This window comes from Musca domestica, unplaced genomic scaffold (genome assembly GCF_030504385.1).
Source record: "Musca domestica strain aabys unplaced genomic scaffold, Musca_domestica.polishedcontigs.V.1.1 133, whole genome shotgun sequence".
NCBI classification, from domain to species: domain Eukaryota; kingdom Metazoa; phylum Arthropoda; class Insecta; order Diptera; family Muscidae; genus Musca; species Musca domestica.
The window spans coordinates 1,305,392-1,325,494 of record NW_026712178.1 but is presented as its reverse complement, the minus strand read 5'-3'; the positions used below and the strand labels follow the sequence as shown (position 1 = coordinate 1,325,494).

General features: G+C 37.9%; 4 protein-coding genes across 7 annotated transcripts in view; 2 read left to right on the top strand and 2 right to left on the bottom strand.

Moving 5' to 3' along the window:
- LOC131800957 (trehalase-like) overlaps positions 1-5,376 on the top strand; it is a 28,846-nt gene extending 23,470 nt beyond the window's left edge. For all 4 annotated transcript variants that reach the window (XM_059118847.1, XM_059118846.1, XM_059118844.1 and 1 more), the window contains 5 exons: positions 1,517-2,579; positions 3,303-3,701; positions 3,773-3,920; positions 4,949-5,029; positions 5,168-5,376. In XM_059118847.1, coding sequence (XP_058974830.1) covers positions 1,517-2,579; positions 3,303-3,701; positions 3,773-3,920; positions 4,949-5,028 — 1,690 coding nt within the window. In that variant the 3' untranslated portion in view covers position 5,029; positions 5,168-5,376. The remainder of the gene's footprint in view (positions 1-1,516; positions 2,580-3,302; positions 3,702-3,772; positions 3,921-4,948; positions 5,030-5,167) is intronic.
- A 710-nt stretch (positions 5,377-6,086) lies between these two features.
- On the bottom strand, positions 6,087-10,115 carry LOC101892604 (rab GTPase-binding effector protein 1). Its single transcript, XM_005178790.4, has 8 exons — positions 9,942-10,115; positions 9,658-9,855; positions 9,325-9,596; positions 8,744-9,124; positions 8,275-8,681; positions 8,069-8,204; positions 6,811-6,927; positions 6,087-6,743 (listed from the first exon to the last, which is right to left on the bottom strand). Exons 1-8 carry the CDS (start codon positions 10,048-10,050, stop codon positions 6,444-6,446), a joined length of 1,920 nt encoding a protein of 639 aa, XP_005178847.1. The 5' UTR covers positions 10,051-10,115; the 3' UTR covers positions 6,087-6,443.
- Positions 10,116-12,007: 1,892 nt separating this feature from the next.
- LOC131800956 (protein LTV1 homolog) lies at positions 12,008-13,895 on the top strand. Its single transcript, XM_059118843.1, has 2 exons — positions 12,008-12,159; positions 12,228-13,895. Exons 1-2 carry the CDS (start codon positions 12,157-12,159, stop codon positions 13,737-13,739), a joined length of 1,515 nt encoding a protein of 504 aa, XP_058974826.1. The 5' UTR covers positions 12,008-12,156; the 3' UTR covers positions 13,740-13,895.
- Positions 13,800-18,428, bottom strand: LOC131800955 (cleavage and polyadenylation specificity factor subunit 1-like). The gene has a single exon (XM_059118842.1). It carries the CDS (start codon positions 18,241-18,243, stop codon positions 13,924-13,926), a length of 4,320 nt encoding a protein of 1,439 aa, XP_058974825.1. The 5' UTR covers positions 18,244-18,428; the 3' UTR covers positions 13,800-13,923.
- Positions 18,429-20,103: the final 1,675 nt, after the last annotated feature.

Genomic DNA, 20,103 nt, shown 5'->3' with positions numbered 1-20,103 from the left:
CCAACAGAAAATTTTGTTATCGAAGAACTTTCCTAGGAAAATGTTAATATCGAACCACTTTTCTACAGAAAATGTTGTTATCGACCAAATTTTCTGTAAAATATTATGTTATAGAACAACTCTTCCATACAAAATAATGTTATCGAACTACATTTTTACAAAAAATGTATTAATCGAGGAACTTTTCTGAGCCACATGTTGTTATCGAACCTCTCTCCTATGCAAAATGTTGCTATCGACTAATTTTTCTGTAAAATATTATGTTATCGAACGACTTTGCTACAGAAAATGTCGTTATCGAACAAATTTTCCCACAGAATATTTTGTTATCGAAAAACTTTCCTGTGGAAAATGTTGTTATCGACCAAATTTTCGGTAAGATATTATGTTATCGAACAACTCTTTCATAGGAAAAAATTTAATCGAACTACTTTTGTTATCGATGAACTTTTCAGAGCAACATGTTGTTATCGAACCACCTTTCTACAGCAAATATTGTTATTAAACAACTTTTCTATGCAAAATAAAAACAAAATGTTGCTTTATCGAAACACTTTTGTATAGAAAATAATGTTGTCGAACAACTTTTCTATGCAAAATCTTGTTATCGAACAAATCTATCCACAGAAAATGTTCTTATCGAAGAACTTTCCTATGGAAAATGTCAATAACGAACCACTTTTCTACAGAAAATGTCGTTATCGAACCACTTTTCCGTTGGAAAATGTTGTGCTAAACTAATATTTCTCTAAAATATTATTTTATCGAATAACTTTTCTATAGAAAATAATGTTACTGAACATTAAATATTCGCAAATAAGAGGAAAATATGAAAAAATACAAATACAAATTGAAAAAGTTGATAAATGTACAAAAGGTTAGAATGAAGATAAGACATGGTTAGTGAGCATAGGTGGGGAAGAAAACGGCGACGTGAATTGAAAATTCTATTCTGAATTGAAAATTTTCTATAGAAAATTCAATTCTAAATTGAAAATTCTCTATAGAAAATTCGATTCTAAATTGAAAATTTTCTATAGAAAGTTCTGTTCTAAATTTTTCAAAAAAGTTTCTATTCAGTCTCGGCTTACACGCGTCATCATAGGCACGCGCCATCTAACGCTGATAAACAATTATAAACAGAGCTGCTTCAACAATCTGTGAGCTGGTGTATTTGGGGGTCTTTGGCCGCACCAGACAGACAATAACAAATTAATACCGGTATTGTATAAAACGCACTTGAAATGTACGCACACACATTGTTAAACGTCTAATTGCCTTGACATTGAATGTTTCCCTCTCTGAGAATGTGTGTCATTTGAGACTTGAGAGCAAATGACCTATGTCAAGTGGGTATAACAGATCAAATGTTCTTAAGGTCAGTTTTTCATGACTTAATTAAGGGAGATGGGGAGACGGGGAGGGTTGAAAAGCTAAGAAAACTGCTTGATTTGCATTTTTCAAATTTTCTTCACTAATTTTTTTTTTTTTTAATTTTCCTAATTTTTTCTCTCAGTCAAATCTACTGCTATGGCGAACTGCTGCACACCGTACAAATGGCCCATCTCTTTGCGGACTCCAAGACATTTGTCGATCGCAAACTCAAGAATACCCCAGCCGAGACCATAGCCAATTTCCAAACATTTATGGCAGCGAAAAATAACTCTCCAACCCAGGATGAAATACGGGAATTCGTTGAGAACAACTTTGATGATCTGGGCAAAGAATTTGTACCCTGGGAACCCACCGATTGGGTGGAACATCCTGCCTTTATTGACAACATCAACGATCCAGATCTAAAGCAATGGGGTGTTGATTTGAATGCCATTTGGAAGGATTTGGGTCGCAAAATGATCGATGATGTCCACACCAATCCCCATTTTTATTCCATAATTCCCGTCGACAATCCTGTCATTGTGCCGGGCGGACGTTTCATTGAATTCTATTACTGGGATTCCTATTGGATTATTCGTGGTCTGCTCTACTCGCAAATGACACACACGGCCCGTGGCATGTTGGAGAATTTCATGTCAATTGTTCGCCGTTTCGGATTCATTCCCAATGGCGGTCGTATTTACTATGCCCAGCGTTCCCAGCCGCCGCTACTGGCAGCCATGATCAAATCTTATGTGGAGTTCACAAAGGACACCCAATTCGCTGTACAATCGCTGGAGGTGTTGGAACATGAGTTTGAATATTGGATGAACAATCACACGGTCCAGGCCAAGGGTTACAATGTGTGTGCCTATGGCGGTATATCGCCTGGCCCCCGCCCCGAGTCCTATCGTGAAGATATTGAAACCTCCAAGGCTTTTGTGACCGATGCCGAAAAAGAGGAACACTATGCTGAGTTGAAAGCTGCTGCTGAATCTGGTATGGACTTTAGTTCACGTTGGTTCATCAATGACAAAGGTGAACAAACTGGAGATTTGACCCACCTGAAGACACGTTCCATTGTTCCGGTCGAACTGAATGCCATCCTGCATTGGAATGCCAAGATTATTGCCGAGTTCTATAGGTTGGCTGGCAACAACTCCAAGGCTGAGGAATATGAAAATAAAGCAGCGAAAATTTTGGAGGTGAGTTAAGGTTGGGGGAAAAAATTATATTTTAATTCAGCCTTCCCTAAGGGAAACCCAATTCAGCCAGGCTAAATTAGAGTTTTCCGAACGGAACGCCAATTTACCAAGCCTGAATTAAAGTTTTCCCAAAGGAAACCCAATTTGGCCAGGCTTAATTAGAGTTTTCCCAATGGAGGCCCAATTCAGTCAAGCTGAATTAGAGTTTTCCTAAAAAACCCCAATTGACCCAGGCTAAGTTAGAGTTTTCTCAACGGAAACCCAACCCAGTCAGGCTAAGTTAGAGTTTTCCCAATGGAAACCCAATCCAGTCAGGCTGAATAAGAGTTTTCCCAACGGAAACTGAACTGAGCCAATCTGAATTAGAGTTTTCCCAACGGAATCCCTATTGAGCCAAGCTGAATCGAAGTTTTCGCAACGGAAAATCAATACAGCCAGGGTGAATTCGAGTTTTCATGACGAAAACCCAATCCAGCCAGACTGAATAAGAGTTTTTCCAACGAAAACCGAATTGGGCCAATCTGAATTAGAGTTTTCCCAACGGAATCCCTATTGAGCCAGGCTAAATCGAAGTTTTCGCAACGAAAAATCAATACAGTCAGGCTGAGTTCGAGGTTTCCTAACGGAAACCCAATTCACCCTGTCAGAAATAGAGATTTTTTTCCAAGGGAACGCACTTTCTCCTTGTGATATATTTTTCAATTTCTTACCCCATTTTTGCAGGCAATTGAGGCTGTCCACTGGAATGAAGAAGCCGGCGTCTGGCTGGATTATGATCTAATCAACAATAAGTCCCGTAACTATTTTGTTCCCACCAATTTGGCACCGCTCTGGACCATGTCCTATAATCTCAATGATAGCGAGAAAATATCCAAATCAGTTTTGAAATACATCGAAAAATTGGAATTGGATAAATACCCGGGTGGTGTGCCAAATACCCTGTATCGTACCGGTGAACAGTGGGATTTCCCCAATGTTTGGCCACCCATGCAATATTTGTTGATCAAGGGTTTGGAGAATTTGGGTACCACGGAATCTAAAGAATTGTCCGTTAAATGGGGCCATCGTTGGGTAAAATCCAATTTCCAGGCCTACAGCGAGACCAGGGCCATGTTTGAAAAGGTAGGTTCGAGAGAGAGAGAAAGAAGTTGTTTGGAAAAGGAATGATAATTGAAATGTTTTCTTTTTTGCAGTATGATGCCGAACGTTTTGGTGGCCATGGTGGCGGCGGTGAATATGATGTCCAAAAAGGTTTTGGCTGGTCCAATGGCGTCATTATTGAGTTCCTTGATAAATATGGTCGCAACATTACATTGCCCGGCAATGGTGGCAATGATGGAGGTATTTCCAAATCTGCAACTGATATATATTAAATGTATATCTCCAACATCCAACATCAACAAAAAAAAAAAACAAAACAAACAAACCATGAAATCCACTCTCTGTTCAGTGTGCCTTTATTTATATTCATTAAAACCAAGAAAAACACACACACACACACATTCATTATCTCCATTACATCCCCATGATGTCGACAAAAAATCTACAAAAAAAAACAACAACAATAACAATTTATTTACATTAATTAATGTTGTAAAATGATTACTCGCCGTTGCAAATTGTCACACCGCAAAATTCTTTCCTGGTTCGCGCCAAAAAACCAGCGTTGACAAATGACTACACACATCATATGAAACCAACCAAGCTCTCTGTCATTATCTCATTTGTTGCTCACCATTTTGATTGTTCTCTTCTTACAAAAGGGAATTACATTTGCCCAATGCGCTACATAAACAAACAAACAAACCACCCACTCATCAACACTCTGTGAGTACTGGAAGCAGAGCTCATTCAAAGTGGCTCTCTTGCATATGGTAATTATCAAAGAGAGTCCGTTAGGAGATCTCATTGATGTCTATGGGGCACATTACTTTCACAGAAAAGAAAAAGGCAAAAACATTAAAATTTACCATCACAAAAAAGAAAAGAAAAAAATAAAACAACATACCCGCCGAGAAAACTTATTACAAAATACATTCACAAAAACATACACATATTGTTAAAGTGTCATACCCAGCAATATTCTCTACGAATATCCTTCATTCATCCCACACTAATCTATGTAAATTGTGGACCACCTGCTGTTGTGTGGAAGTTAAATACTTCATTATCTTCATCACTTTTTTGGTGTTTCTTAATGTTGGGGACAAAAAGGAAACCTATATTTTTGTATGTAAGTCCATTTGTTTTTTTATTTTATTTAACTTATCGCTTTCATTGATTACTTTTCTTTTCGTTTGTGAGAACTTTTTATTGCAATTGTTATTAACTTAAAAAAATGTTTGTTTTAAAAAAAAAAACTTTTACAGGAAAACTTAAAATGTGGAGCGTAATTGGCATAACGGCATTTGCAGTGATTGCTGTTGTTGTGGGAAGGCTATTAATCTGAGGTGAGTTGCCAACCAGAAAAAAAAATTAACCTAGAACAAATGATTTTTTTGGGGGGTACAAGATTTCTATGCAAAACTTTTTGGCAAAAAAAAGGAAAACTTAGTAATTGGATTATCTCTCTCTCCCTCTTTTTCCAGATTTTATTCTTTGAGAATTAAAAACAGATGTCGCTACCACCCCCACCCACCTTGCACTCAGGATGACCCATTAATCACAAAAGGATGAACGACCTTTTTCCCGTTTTTTATGTGTTGAAAATCTATTTTTGTTGCAATTTGTTAGTAATTTGTTTATATTGTTGATTTTTTTTCAATTTTTTTTTTAAAGAAATGGTTTTGAATGTTTATTTGCATGACAATTTATGAAATAATTTCGCCTAAAAGAGTGCAGTATTATTTAAGTTAATTTTTTTTTTTTTTGTTTCCTTGCTTCCGCTTTGACTACTTTTTTGTTCTTCATCTATTCTTCCTCTCGCTGTGTATATTTAAATGAATTTTAGATAAATTTTAGCATTTAATATTGCTACTAGTTTTTAGTTAGAATATTATTAATTGTTGTCGCCTAAGAAGTATAAACTGCACTTGTAAATTGAAAAATTAATTGCTTACAAATTAGATTAAAAAAAAAAAAAAAAAAACAAAAAAATAGATAAAAATGTTTATAAATAATAAAAAACAGAATTTGTTTAAAATAATAGAAACTATCAACAAATAATTGAATTGCTTTAATAAAAAATTTATTTTGAAAAAAAAATCAAACGCCATAATTTTTATTTTTTTTTTTGCTGTTGCAAAATGGTCAGGCTTAATCCCATTATTGTTGTTTTTATAAAAACAACGTTGGCTTATTAGTGGAGAACGATGGTAATATTTACCCGGGGTAAGGCAGGGAATACCTAGTATAATCAACTGTCACTGGAATAATTTTAACAGTGGCTTAGAAATGAAAGCAGTCGGAAGTTGGTTGCAGTTTTTTCATCTCAACCTGTATTTGAATACTTACGCCATTTTGTTGTGGCATCGTTGAAATTGACAAAAATAATTTCTGTTAAAATTAAACAGATCATATCCTTTTTTTATTTGAAGCTTAAACGACGAATAGTATAAACTTTCCTAAAATTATAACTAGAAACATATTGTTTTTCTTTTTTTTTTCAATTTCTTTTTAAATAAATTTGGCTTTAAATTGTAAAAAAAATGAATATCTCAGAATTTTTGTTTTTAGAAGAAAAAAAATATTTTAACTTTTACAAAGTTAAAAGTTTCTATGACATACATATGTTTAAAATACAGGAATTTACGAAAACAATCCCCAATTCTTTGCTTAAATTCATTAAAACTCCAACTAAAATCCCCCACATAAAATTAGAAAATGAGTTTGACGTGCTAACGTGCCAACACCACCTTACGTCCACTAGGTGTTATTGGAGGCCGCCTGTTGTGATTGCACCGCCGATTCTTGACTAAAATATGGAGCTATATGCGGTTTCAGCAATGTATGGCAAATGTCACACACACGGGCCGGTCGCTTACGTGGCCCGGATTGCACCGTTTTGGTTATACACTTATCACAGTAGATATGGCCACAATGACGACAATGGATTTTGCGAACGGTCACAGTAAAATAGCTTTTGCATGCCGGACAATTGGAGACATCATCATCGTCTTGCCAGCGTACCTCCGAGTCGGAATGTCGCAACTGTTCCAAGTTCATCTGACGAGAAGGGGAAGAAAAAATTAATTACATAAGTGATACAGATCACAAACACACACACACTTACCTGCAGCGTCTGGGACAATTGAACAAAATCTTTTTGTACTTCTTCACTGGTGGCCAGATCATCTTGGAGATTTTTGATTTTTGTCTTGGCATCGGCCAGAGATTTGGTTAATTTTTCCTAAAAAGATTTTAGAAGGGGATTTTAATTTTTTTTTCGACACCTTCTAGCCTTGTAATGGGGATATTTTTAAGCAGCATTTTCAAGAGCTTTAGACTTCCGTTTTGCATTTTAATTGGGGAATTTTAAAATAGTTTTCCAGGTAAAGTGAAGGACTTTTGTTGGAAAAATATTCTAGGTCTTTTATTGAAGATCAATGTTGATTTATAAATCATTTCTCTTAGCCAATGTAATACCAGGATTTTAAAAGATTTCTGGTCGCTTTAAGGCCCAGACAAATTGGATTTAAGAGAAATTTTCGTGACCTCCCTAAGACCAGCCAATTAGGGTTTTTGTAACAAATTTCTTTGGATTTTTTTTAGAGAATTTTTCTAGATTTGAAGGCCTTTTTAAAAATCATTTCAAGGAAACTTGCTGAGGCTTTTAAAAGGCAATTTATCTATGCTTCCCCATGGTCTTTTGAAGAAGTTTTTTGTGGCATTTTAGTCCTAGAATTTAGGGCGTAGTCCTAGAATTTAGTCCTATGCTTTTTAAGGTCTCAAAAATGAATTCTTATAGACATTTCTTAAGGCATTTTCTTCGGGCCATGTATAAAGGAATTCTTTGAAAAATTTACTGTTCCTAATTTCTCCAAAGCAAATCAATGAAAATTACAATTTTTTAAAGGCCTGTTAGATTTCTTTGAGACACCTAATGCATATTTCCCATTCTTGAAGTCTTACTCACATTCTGATCGTTTAATTCAATTATCTCCACTCTAAACGCTGAACGTTTTCAAGGTTTCTTAAAGTTAATCTGGGCATGGATGGACTTCTTCAAGACATTTTAAAGGATTTTCTTGAACTTGGAAAGTTCTTTTAAAGTAGGATTTTTCAAGCTACTTCAAAGCCTATTAAAGGGAATTAAATCAAGCTTCTAGAATTTATAAGGACATGGTCTATGCCTTTTAAGGTCTTCAAAAATTAATTCAGATAGACATTTCTGAAGGTATTTTCTAGACTCCTTCAAGATTTCTTAAAATAAATTCTTTGATCAAGTTATTGTTTCTAATTTCTCCAAAGCATATCAAGGGAAATTGCCCCAACTTTTAAAACGCCTGTTAGATTTCTTTGATGTAGCTCTTCCTTGACGTCTTACTCACATTCTGATCATTTAATTCAATTATCTCCACTCTAAACGCTGATATTTGACGATTTTGTTCGGCCTCCTTGCGCTCCAAGGCCACTTTGGCTGATTCACAATTTTGCAGGGTCATCATGTGTTGGGTAATGCGATCCCTGTGGAATCAATGAATGCCAATTAAAACATAAACTTTAATAGGAAACCAAAAACAACAAAACAACTTACTGTAATGAGCGTATCTCCGTTTGCACCTTCTTTTTGTATGCAGTCCTTTCACTGTTGCTCGCCTCCAATTGATCACGCAATATTTGTATTTCATCCAGGGACGTTACACAACGTTTCTTCTCATAATCACAACCCAAGCGAGCCTGTATCAAATCTTGTTGCTGCCTTAGAATTATTTCCTGTAACTCTTCAACGTTGTTTGGTAAATTAATGTATTGACTTTCAATCTCCTCGGCCGTGGCTAAATAACGACCAGAGAGGAAATCATTATCGGCCTGTAACAATTCCAAATGTTTATTGACTTTTTCCCGTTCTTCGTCGAGGCGCTGTAGCTGGCGGGAGACTTCGTCTTTGGTTTCCAAGAATTTCTGTTGTAATTCCAATAGCTGTTGTTCATTGGAGGTGACCTAAAAATGAAAGAAGATGATTGTTGGTTTTTGTTGTGCTACTTTTTTTTTGCTACACCCACCTGTTCCCTTAGCACATGCACCTCGTTTTTGTGGGCCTCTCGTTTCTCTTGCCATTGATTTTCAAGAACTGCCCTCAACTCAGCCTCTTTTTCCAACTCCTTTTGGATTTCTTCCAATTGTTTTTTAAGTTTTTCCAATTTCTCATTTTTAGCAGCCTCATTGGTTTTAAGAATTTCAATATCTTTTTCCAAAGCGTTGCAGTTTTCACATGTCACAGGAGATAGGGGTTTAGTTGTGTTCGCTGGGTCATCTTCGCCCAGAATGCTTGTGTTGGTGGTGTGTAGTTTTTCATCAGCCTCTCTTAGTTTTTCCTTTAATGCCTTCATTTCTTCTTGCAACTGAGTTACAATTGATCCAAGCACTTCGGAATCTTCTTGGCTCTGAAATTACGGAAAACAGATTATTATACCAACAATGATCACAATTTAATGCATATTACGGGCTTAGGACGGTATAAAATTGAAATCGGACAGAACTAGGATATGGAGGAATATCTTAATCTGAATCCACTAAATTTGATGGAGGCATTTGAATGATTTTTTCTGACCTCTCCTACCAACTATCACCGCTATATACTTACATATTTACCCTCGTTTTTGCTTTTGTTGGCATCATCTGTTGCCGTATCACCAGTCGAAGGATTGTGAGGATCACCACTTTTACCTATTCGTGCTATGGTCTTCTTCACTTGGTTCAGGACTTGGGGTGCCAAGCTACTAAGTTCCTGAGACGTTGACGTTGAGGCTGAATGCAAACTTTCTTGTAATTGCCGATTTTCCTGTAGAATATGTTGATTCTCCTGTTTCAGAAGTTCTAATTCTGATTTGCAGATGGCAGACTCCTCGACGGTTTCTATAATTAAATTAGCGCAACATTACAAAACACATTCGTAACGAAATTTGTTGCACATTACCTTGCACCAATTGTTGCAGTGAAGATATCTCCTCTTGGGCCTTAATTTCCATCACCGTCAACTTCGATTTCAGTGCATTCAGCTCTTGTTCCTTTTGCACAAACAACTCCTTCAGTTTGGCCCGTTGGGCATTGAAGTTATTTAACATCTTACGATTCTCCTCCTGCAGTTCCAATAGTTGCGTTCTCGGCACCATGTCTTTAATGAGGAAGTGAGGAAATTTTTTAAATTAGTTGTTGTTTATGAACTAAGATTTATTGACCTAGCCCACACACCCAAATTACCTGATGTACCGCTGTCAATTGGTTGTGTAATCGCCGCTTGCGATGATCCTTGGCCTTGCAGCTCACCGGTTGCAGTATTTTTATTTATTTTCGGTTCATTTTCTTCCATTTTATTGGATTTTATGCAAAAAAGAAACTATCTGAGCAGGAAAAATTGGAAAATATATTCTAATTAGCGCTGACAAATAATCGATGGATGGCCGATGTCAATATCGATTTGTAGTTTTTGCAATCGTATGTACCTTTTTTAAGGTGGGGTACACACTATTTGTTTGATAGCATTCGATTTGCAGTGATGCTCTTTGTAGCCACATTTTCATTAACTTGGAGTGCTGTGCCTCAATTATTTGAAACGGGCAAAAGCAGAGTCTCTAGATTCTTGCAGATTCTGTCACAGAGCAAATATTATGGAATATATCGAAATTTTCATAATATTTGCTCAATTTTTACGATTTTCTCTAAAATTAAACTATTGTGAGAAAAATCTCAAAGAACTTATTGCATTTTTTTCAACAATTGCTCTATTCCAGAACCTACAAGAATCTACAAGTAACGCAATTTTTTTTCCGATTTCAAAAAGGGAAAATCAATTATCATAGTAAAAAATTGTACATTCTTTCATTTCTGGAACAGACCAAATTTGAACTTTAGCTTCAGAGTAGTGTTTTTGAAATTTAATCAACTACATATACAGAGATGAGATGAAAAAACTGCAACCAGCCAAGCCACTCGTCCGACAGCTGTTAAAATTATTCCAGTGACAGCTCATTATATTGTTTGCATAAGCATTTTGGTGAGAATTTTTTAAAAAAAAATTATTCGTGATGGGATTCAAGCGTGATAGTGTGATTTCTTTATATTTGTCCGAAAAACCACAAGTGGCTATCGTTAGACCAATCCAGCATTTAAATGTGAATAAATCTTTTGTGTCTCGAACCATCGCTCGTTACCGTAATACTGGTAGTGTAGGCCGGATGTCAAGGAAGTGGACGGAAGAAAACAGCAACATCAGCAGAAATGTTTCGAAAAGTAGCGACGATTGAAACCCGCCTCGCATTGGCCGAAAAATGGCTAGTGAGCTGAACATATTGCAATATACCATCCGGCAAATATTGAAAAATGAATGGAGCTGGGGGTAAAGCCATTGAAATTCCAAAAAGAGCAAAAACTTACACCGCAACAGAAAGAAAATAGACCTAAAAGAGCTAAAGAGGTGCTTCGCTTATACAAAGTGGTGAACTGCCGAATTTGGGTTTCTCCGATGAGAAAACATTCGTTGTCCAGCAGTTTGTAAACAAAAAAATGATCGCGTTTACTTGCCAAAGAAGTCAGTTGAAAATATGCACCTTCTGTTGGCCAACAGAACTCAAGCGCCGGCCATGGTGATGGTGTGGGCCACCATAACAGCCGACGGTCGGTCTCCGCTCTTACTAATCGACCGTGGCATCAGAATAAATGCCTAACATTATCGCGAAAATATTCTTGAGGGTGTATTAAAGCCTTGAAGCCAGACCTTGGACATTCCAACAGGACTCAGCAATTAATTCGTGTTATAGGTGACCAATTTCGAACAAATCTCAACTCATTCTAAAATTTGATGCTATTTCCGACATTTTTTGCTTTCATTCAATAAAATTTAAAAACAAAAATGTAAAAAAATTGGTGTTTGACTTTGTTGCAGTTTTTTTATATTACCCTGTATTGTAATGATTGAAGCATGATAAAATGATACAGGTAGGCGCATCAGCACATCTGCTGGTACAATGAGCTGTCAATCCAATTTTGGAATTGAAATTTTTGATTGAAAAATTTCGGAACTTGTAAAAATTTTTGAAGAAAGCATATCATAACAATTCGATTGGCGACGTAATAGAGAAGCTTTTAAAATCCATTTATTTCTGGAGATATTTTTAAAATTGTTTGACATATCAATATTTGCGAGTGTCTATATTCTTCTACCATGGATTGTATCATAGTGTGTACACTCCGTATGAAAGAAATGTATTTCGTCGATAGTATCGTTTATATCGTCTTTAACGATCATCGAGATGTTGCCTGCTCTAATTCTCATTGAATTGTCAAACGACAGGTTGACAGGGTTACCAAGGTACGAACACAGGCCACATGTGTTTTGTTATTGTTGATTGAAAAACTTTAAAGAATCCTCATAAAAAATATTTAAAAAAACAAATTCAATTGCAAATAGCTTACAAAAATGGTAAATAAACAATCAAACAAGAAAAATGTAGATTATTTTTTACTAAAAACTATAAATTATTTTTACAGGGTAAGGGAAAGAAGGCATTCATTGATCGCAAAAATGCTGTGACGTTTCATTTGGTACATCGCAGTCAACATGATCCCCTGGTCACCGATTCCGAGGCTCCACAGCGAGTTCTCGTTGAGGCTGGTGCCCGTCAGCCGCAGAAACAGACTAGCAACGACCCAGCCGATGTGGAGAAACGCCGTGAGGAACAGAAAAAATATGGCATTCACTTTGACGATGACTACAACTATTTGCAGCATTTGAAAAAACCCGAAATGGATACCGTTTGGGAATACGTGGAGAATCCAAATCAGGCCAGAAAACGTGTTGAAGAAAACCGTCTTACAACTGCACCCAAATTGAATTTGCCCAGTTCAGTGTTTGCCACGGAATTTGAAGAAGATGAGGGTATGCTAAATAAAGCTGCACCCCAACCAGGACCCAGACCCGATTGGGATCCCGATGTTGTGGCGGCCTTGGATGATGATTTTGATTTCGAAGACGAGGAAAATCAGCTGGAAGATGATTTCGTTTTGAAGGCCATGGAGGGTGAGGGTGATGATGACGACGATGAAGACTACGATGATGATGATGATTATAAAGACGATGTGAGCGGCGAAGACTTTGATTCAGATGACTTACATGATTCCGAATTGGAAGATGAGGAGCTGATGGATCGCCTGGGTCCTTTAATGAGAAATAAACGTTTTGACAAAGACGATACCAAGTCCCAGTTTACAGAATATTCCATGTCTTCCAGTGTGATAAGGCGTAATGAACAGCTAACCCTGCTGGATGACCGCTTTGAGCGTTTCTATGCCACCTATGATGATCCAGAACTTGGTGACTTGGCCACCGAAGAAATCGAGGGCAGTTGGGGTCAAAAACATCCCTATGTCTTGGGTTGTTATAAACTTTTCAAAAAATCCAATGAAATTATGGAGTACAACAAAGAATGGGATAAGAAACGCATAGAGAAATATGCCACAGTTGTTGAGGGTGACCATGATCCCGATGAGGAATTGGTTGAGGTGGAAGTCGAAGATCCCAAGGAGAAGAAATGGGATTGTGAATCAATTTTATCTACCTATTCAAATATCTATAATCATCCAAAGTTAATTGATGAGCCCAAACGGAGAAGTCGCCAGAATTCCAGCACATCATCATCAACGGTTAATAAAATCGAAATTGATCCCAAGACAGGCATGCCCATGCATGTTTTACATGGTGATGGCAATCAATTGACTGCCAAGGCCTTGGCCAAATTGGATAACGAAGCGGATGGTAAGGCCACTGGTCCCAAGTCATTGTGTGCCAAATCTGTGTTATCCACACTTTCTGTTCTATCCATACGGCCCAAGGATGAGACGCCCGAGGAGAAGAAAGAACGTAAACGTCTGCTCAAGGAATATCGCCAGGAACGTAGAATCGAAAAGAAAGCCAACGCCGAGGCATTCAAGGAGGAAAAGAAACGCCAAATCCATGTTAAACAGAATCAACGTCTTAATCAACAAGGCAGCAAAATTTTATAGAATAATTATTGTAGATTTTTTTTATTAACTAATAGTAATAACAAAACACATGTACTTGCGTACTCCACACCCCACAAGATTGTATTGAATGTATACAATATAAAGATTTTTATTGATTTTTGGCTGGCTCCAGCCAGATCTTAACTACTAAACTAATAGTATTTGTTGTGTGTAAAAAATTATTTCAAAACACTGTTGTTATTCTCTCAATTTCCAATAGATCCTGCAGAATATCCTCTGTCTTGCAGCCAATTTTCTTGGCTACTTCATTCCGTTCGGCCACTGTCATATTGGCAAATGACCATATCAGATCGCCATCAATGATGCAACGACTTGGATTTATCGACAGCTTTTTGGCCATTTTTATTGTTCGGAATTCTTTGGGATTTAGACCGCATAAATGCTCCTGGTACGACAGCATAACGTTTTGCAACATCAAAAAGCGACGATAAACTTTCTCGGGTAGGGGTAAACAATAACCCATGCCACCATCCAAGGTGCCATAAACGACAAAATGTTTGTTCTCATAGGTAAAGGGTTGACGTTGCACAGGACCCCGCTGATGGCATTGTACCCTGAACATGGTATTGACGGTCTGGCCCAAGTGATAGTCTCCTTTGCGTAACAGCTTTTGGCCTCCAATTGACTCCCGCACCTCCGGCTGGTACATGTAAACAATGAAATTCTTTTCCGCATCGCTAACCAAAAATGCCAGATTTGTGTTGTCCACCATAAACTCAATGCCAAATACCTCAAGGGGGTAAAAGTCTCGCGAAGCCAGCGACAATGTCCTAAACTCTTCCTGGAACCGTAGAACACTCACAGACTTATAAACATCTGCTATCAGTATCAGGGATTTGATGGATATAATTTCGTGCACATAGATGTTGGTGTCAATAAAGGCCACACCAATCAAATCATCATCGGTCAGCTGCCATAGATAGATTTTCTGGCCAAAGGCCGTGACCAAGAAACCCAAAACATCGGAAATGGCCGACACCGGACCCTTTTGTTCTTTTTTGAATATTTCTTTTAACTTAAATTTCGTCAGAGGTTTGCCCGGTTCGGGTACCACTTCGATGATGTCATAGATGTGAATATTTCCTCTCGATGTTATGTCTTCACTGTAATTGAAATTCGTACCAATGCAAAGGTATTCCTTTAGACCGGACCGGGTACCCTCATAGGCCAATTTGACAATTTTAAAAGCCGTCACATGTTCCCAGTTTTCAAATTCAATCGAGGCATCCGGCACAATTTCCCACGTCTCTGGACTCATCAAGACCATGGTGAACTTTGACATGGTGGGGTATATGAAACGTTCACCCTTATTCTCCTCCGTCAGCTCCTTGTCTTCGCCATTAAAACGGAAATATTTATTTGTTTGCTCCTCTGTTTGGGTAATTAAACAATAGACCCGATTCTCTCGATGATAGACAATTTGTTTGGGGGTGCAACGCAGCGGTACCTTACGTGCCGGCCAGGGAGAATCATAGCTCAGGTAGGGAGGTAAAATACAAATCTTCAGGTCGTAGCTGGTATCAAAGCTCAGAAAACCCTGTGGACAGTTGACATTGTTAAAGGGGGCAAAACTCCTCAAATGACCATTGGTGTACTTGTGGGTCCGTAACTCCCCCTTGCCGGTGAGAAAAATAAAATAGGGATTTGGGCCACACACCACGACTCCGTTCAAACCGGAGATATTTGAAAAGTATCTCAACCGGTTGATATAGCGTTCTTGAAGATTATACGATTCCAGTTCCGAACTATCATCATCAATTTCCATGGTTTGATCGCCGCCGCTGTCATCCCTCATATTGAGGCTATTTAATTTTTTAAATCGCACCTTCATGTGACCCTTGGCATAGCGATAGGCCTGATAAATTAGTAACTCCAAACGGGTGCGTATCATCAACAGCGGTCTATTTCCCTGATAACCCAAACCAACCAAAGCCACTTCTAAGGGCAACGGGGAGTTGGTATGCTGGGGCATGCAATTCAGTAGAATACCTTGCTTATTATCCGGCTGGTTGAGATTTGCCGGCACAAACTCCATGGAATCCGTGAGTATAATATCGCCATTGCCAATATCATTGACGAGATACACCAACTTCATATCCGGCATGGAATATATCTCCAAGGTGCCACTTTCACGGCCCACCACCAACCAATAGGTGGATTTTACCGGCAACAGCAATCTACGCCACCAATCGGAATTCTTTTGCCTCGACTGTTTGGCCAGATCGGCCATGCTGTTCATTTTGAAGGCATTTCCGGATTCACCATAAAGCAAATCTTCTTCATCTTCAATTTTCATGTTTGGCTCGGCCTTCATGTAACCCAGGCCGGCATAAAGGGAGTTGCCACTGCCACCCGTCAAATTCAAAACATCATCGGATTTCGTGGTAAATAGTCCCGAAAGATCCTTGTAAGCCGACAAAGAAATGACCGCTGGAACACTGCTGATGGTGTTTTTATTAATGGCCAGGCGAGGTGTGCCCTTGGTTTCGCGCAAAGCTAACGTAATGACTTTGCCATGCAACACCCTTAGGCAGACATAGGGATCGGCAATGGACACCTGAACCACGGGAGCTCCCTCGTCTATGGGTACATTTTGTATCAAACGTTTCCCTTGCAACAGACGTACCGAACGGGTTGTAACCTGGACAATGAAACGATTTTGTCCCAAATTCCCCACAAAAATGGTGGGCTGATTGTAGCTAAAGCCCGTGTTTTCAATTTCATTGATCTCCTCACCCGTCTGCAGGACCAAAGTAGAGGTTTTTTGTGACAGAATCATAAAGTCATGATGGTCATGGTGGCTCATTTTTCGACTAACATCATCGAATACCGTCCAAACATCCAAGCAGCCATCCAATTCAAAGGAGGTAATCACCTGGGGATTAATGCAATTGGCAAAGACACAAAGGGCCCCATTTTTGCTATGGCCCACCGAGGCCACAATATCGATTTTCAAATCCGCCAACTGACTGGCCTGGGGCTTTAACGTGGTACCTCCTTCTTCGAACTCCACACGCTCTCCGGCACACATGAAATTAATGGGGCCCACATTCAGCAAGCTATCGCAAACCTCGAAAATATATTTTCTCAATTGTACAGAGGTCTTGGCCCCCGAACCATACACCTCAAGTTCTTCATCTTCAATGCGCCTGGCCTTGCGATTTTCATCTCCTGCTCCTCCTCCGCCGCCACCTCCCCCACTGCCATCTGTACCATCATATTCGTCCAGAGTAATAACCGTACTTTGATCTTCTTCGGTAAAATGCAGCAACAGGGAATTGCCCAAACGTGAACCCAAAAATAAATATTCACTTTGGCACACACACATGCAGCTGGTCAAGACACTTGCCGCAGCCTTGTGGAAATGGAAATTCCGAACAGTTCTCATCGAATCCACACACAATGTTACCACATACAAATCACCCGTTCGCAAAGACACCACCAGTTTGTCCACATCAATGAAGGCAATATTGGCAGCATCCAAACTAATGCGCACACCATCCTGAGGTTTTAAAGGAAAACTGGTACTATGATCCGCCGAACTGTTCAACGACACTCCATAGGGTGGGACACTTTGATTTAAATAAATTATGGCATTGACGGTGGTCACCAAACAACCTCCAATGGGCTTTTGTATCGGGAATACTTGTAAACAATCGAACGGCAATCCCGTCACGGTCCATATAATAGGGTGAACTCTCTGCTGGATATTCAGGGAAATGGCCACCAAAACACAGGTATCGGAGCGTACGGCCACCCTGCCCGTAAAGGTCCTTACCGGCTCATACAAAATCAGCAATGTCGGCTCATAGTAACCATGCAGAAATTGTAAATCCAAAACATTGTCAATTTTCTCATCCAAATCACGTAGAGCTATCAAATACGAAGCCAAAATCGGTGTCCGAGACATAATTGCTGTCGCTGCCTTTTTAATCGGTTTCACATCGGCCAATTCAATTTCATCGATGCCGTTTTCTTTGCGAAATGGTAGCACCACCAAACGTTTGCCGTACACCAACATCACGGCACAGCGAGCATCAGGATCAACTCGTACCATGGGTATGTAATATCTACCCGTCCAACCATCCTTAATGTCTTCCTCCTCAAAGTAATGCAACGAGAGAGTTTTCAAGGCATACGTATCTGGATCGTGTTGTACCACGGATAATTTGGCATCCTTAAAGCTAATCAACAGAGCATCTCGCATTGATCCTGTCAGAGTAACACTTTGCAACGACATGACATTACCATACAGGGTATAGGAGGCCAAACACTCCAAACGCATTTTGGGAGGATTTCGTAACTCATTGGGATTTATTTTCGAATGACGCTGTGATACATCTAAATTGGGTATAATTCGATATACCTTGAGGATGTTGGCACCGGCAACAACCACATTTTCATCGACATTGTTAAAGAACCGGCAAGTTATTGCAAATTCCACACCAGTGGCTGGGTGAGATTGTTTACACACGGAAAACATGTCTTTTCAGAGATTTTGCGATCAACTCTTTATTTAATTATTAATTTAATTCATTGTTTTTTAAACAAACAAAAATACGAGAAAATTGAGCGCTGCTTCTTCACAAGATAACAAAAGTGGCACTTCAAGTGAATGAGAGTCCCACTAGACGAGGTAAACAATGCTTCTTCATAGCTGACATTCAAATATAATGATACCATTTGTGATAAATAGTGGCATGTTCAAGTGAATTAATATCCCGAATGCTTCCTTGCACTTGGTTGTATTGTGTTTACAACAGAGAGGGTTAGCCATTAGAGATAATTATTGTTAAGATATTATTAGTTTGTTTACCTTGTTCTTTTGTTTTTTTCCAATGACTTCATTATATTTGAAAATGTTACCGTGAGGTACGTTACGCACAAAAATATGCACGTTTTCGCCATAATAATACTAATTTTGTAGGACTTTATTAAATTGCGTTGCAAAAATTCACATTCACAATAAAAGGCAATATATCCTGGTAGAATTAAGAAGATAGTCATTTCAAATTAGCATATTCTTTCTGTATTCCATTTTCTATAGTTTACCTTCTAAAATTTAACTAATTTAAGACTAGGTCCCCATATCTGAATTTTGTATATACAAAGGATTCCTGAAAATATGTTTTCATGATGAAACGTTGTCAAAGATACAATAAAAAGGTAAGGTAGAGTTAAAAGATGATTAAATTTTTTTCTATATGTGCCCGACCTCTGCCAATTTTCAGTATGTATTTATTGTTTTGAAAAATAAAAACCGAATATTTTCAAAATCAATGTTTGGAAGAATATTAAATTTCGGGAGGCGCATTAATGATACTAACCAGATTTACTATGGAATTGAAAGATTAAACATTTAGCATCACATTTTTGAGAGAACATCTAGGCATTTCATTCATCTTTCGCGCTATTTGACTCATTTTAAAAATAAACAAATAATATCAAGTAAATGAAAACAACTTGTTACATATAACTCTGAGTAATACTGTCAGGAAGCGGGTATGGCCTCAGAGCTGTATTTCTTTAGTTTTACGAAGATGTTCTACCTCCTTATGTTACCACTGTCAAAGGTATATTTTTATACAAATTTAAACATATGATCGCATGATTTGACCTTCTTAATTCTACTACGATTTTTATTTTCACATTCAATATTCTAATTGAAGCAACCAATAGACACACTATCAAAATTGAATATTTACCACTTTTATTTTTTCATACACAATTACCCCATTAACGTCGAAAATATGAATTTTTGTTACTAATTAATTTAATATAACTTGTACATATTCAAAAGGTGTCTTCATTTCATGGTTCGTAGCACGACATGATAGAAGAATATAGGTAGATGCATCAACGCTTGCGAACATTGATGTATCAAAATTTTAAAATTGTTTTGTCAAAAATAAGTACATTTTTATATATTTTCTTATACGATGCAAATCGGAGGTTGTTACAATATGCTTTTCTCAACAATTTTTACAAATTTTAGTAATTTTTTATTCAACATTTTCATGTCCAAAATCGGTTTGACAGTTCATTGTCCCAGCAGCTGTGTCGAAGCGACTACCTGTATTCTTCTACCATGGTAGCACGAGGTAGATCATGTCATTTAAACAAGCCCATAAATACCAATAAATTCTATTTTTTATTTGTATGGCTTTTTATGTTAAATTGTTTTGTGTGTATTCATTTCAAATTTTTGAAAAAAGAAAGAAATTCTCTTGTAGGAAAATACCTATCACAACATATGTAAGATTCAGTTTTCGCGTTTTTTCTTTTTGTCAATTTCCTAATGTATATCACACTTAATGCCTATCTTTGTGTTTTTACGCAACTG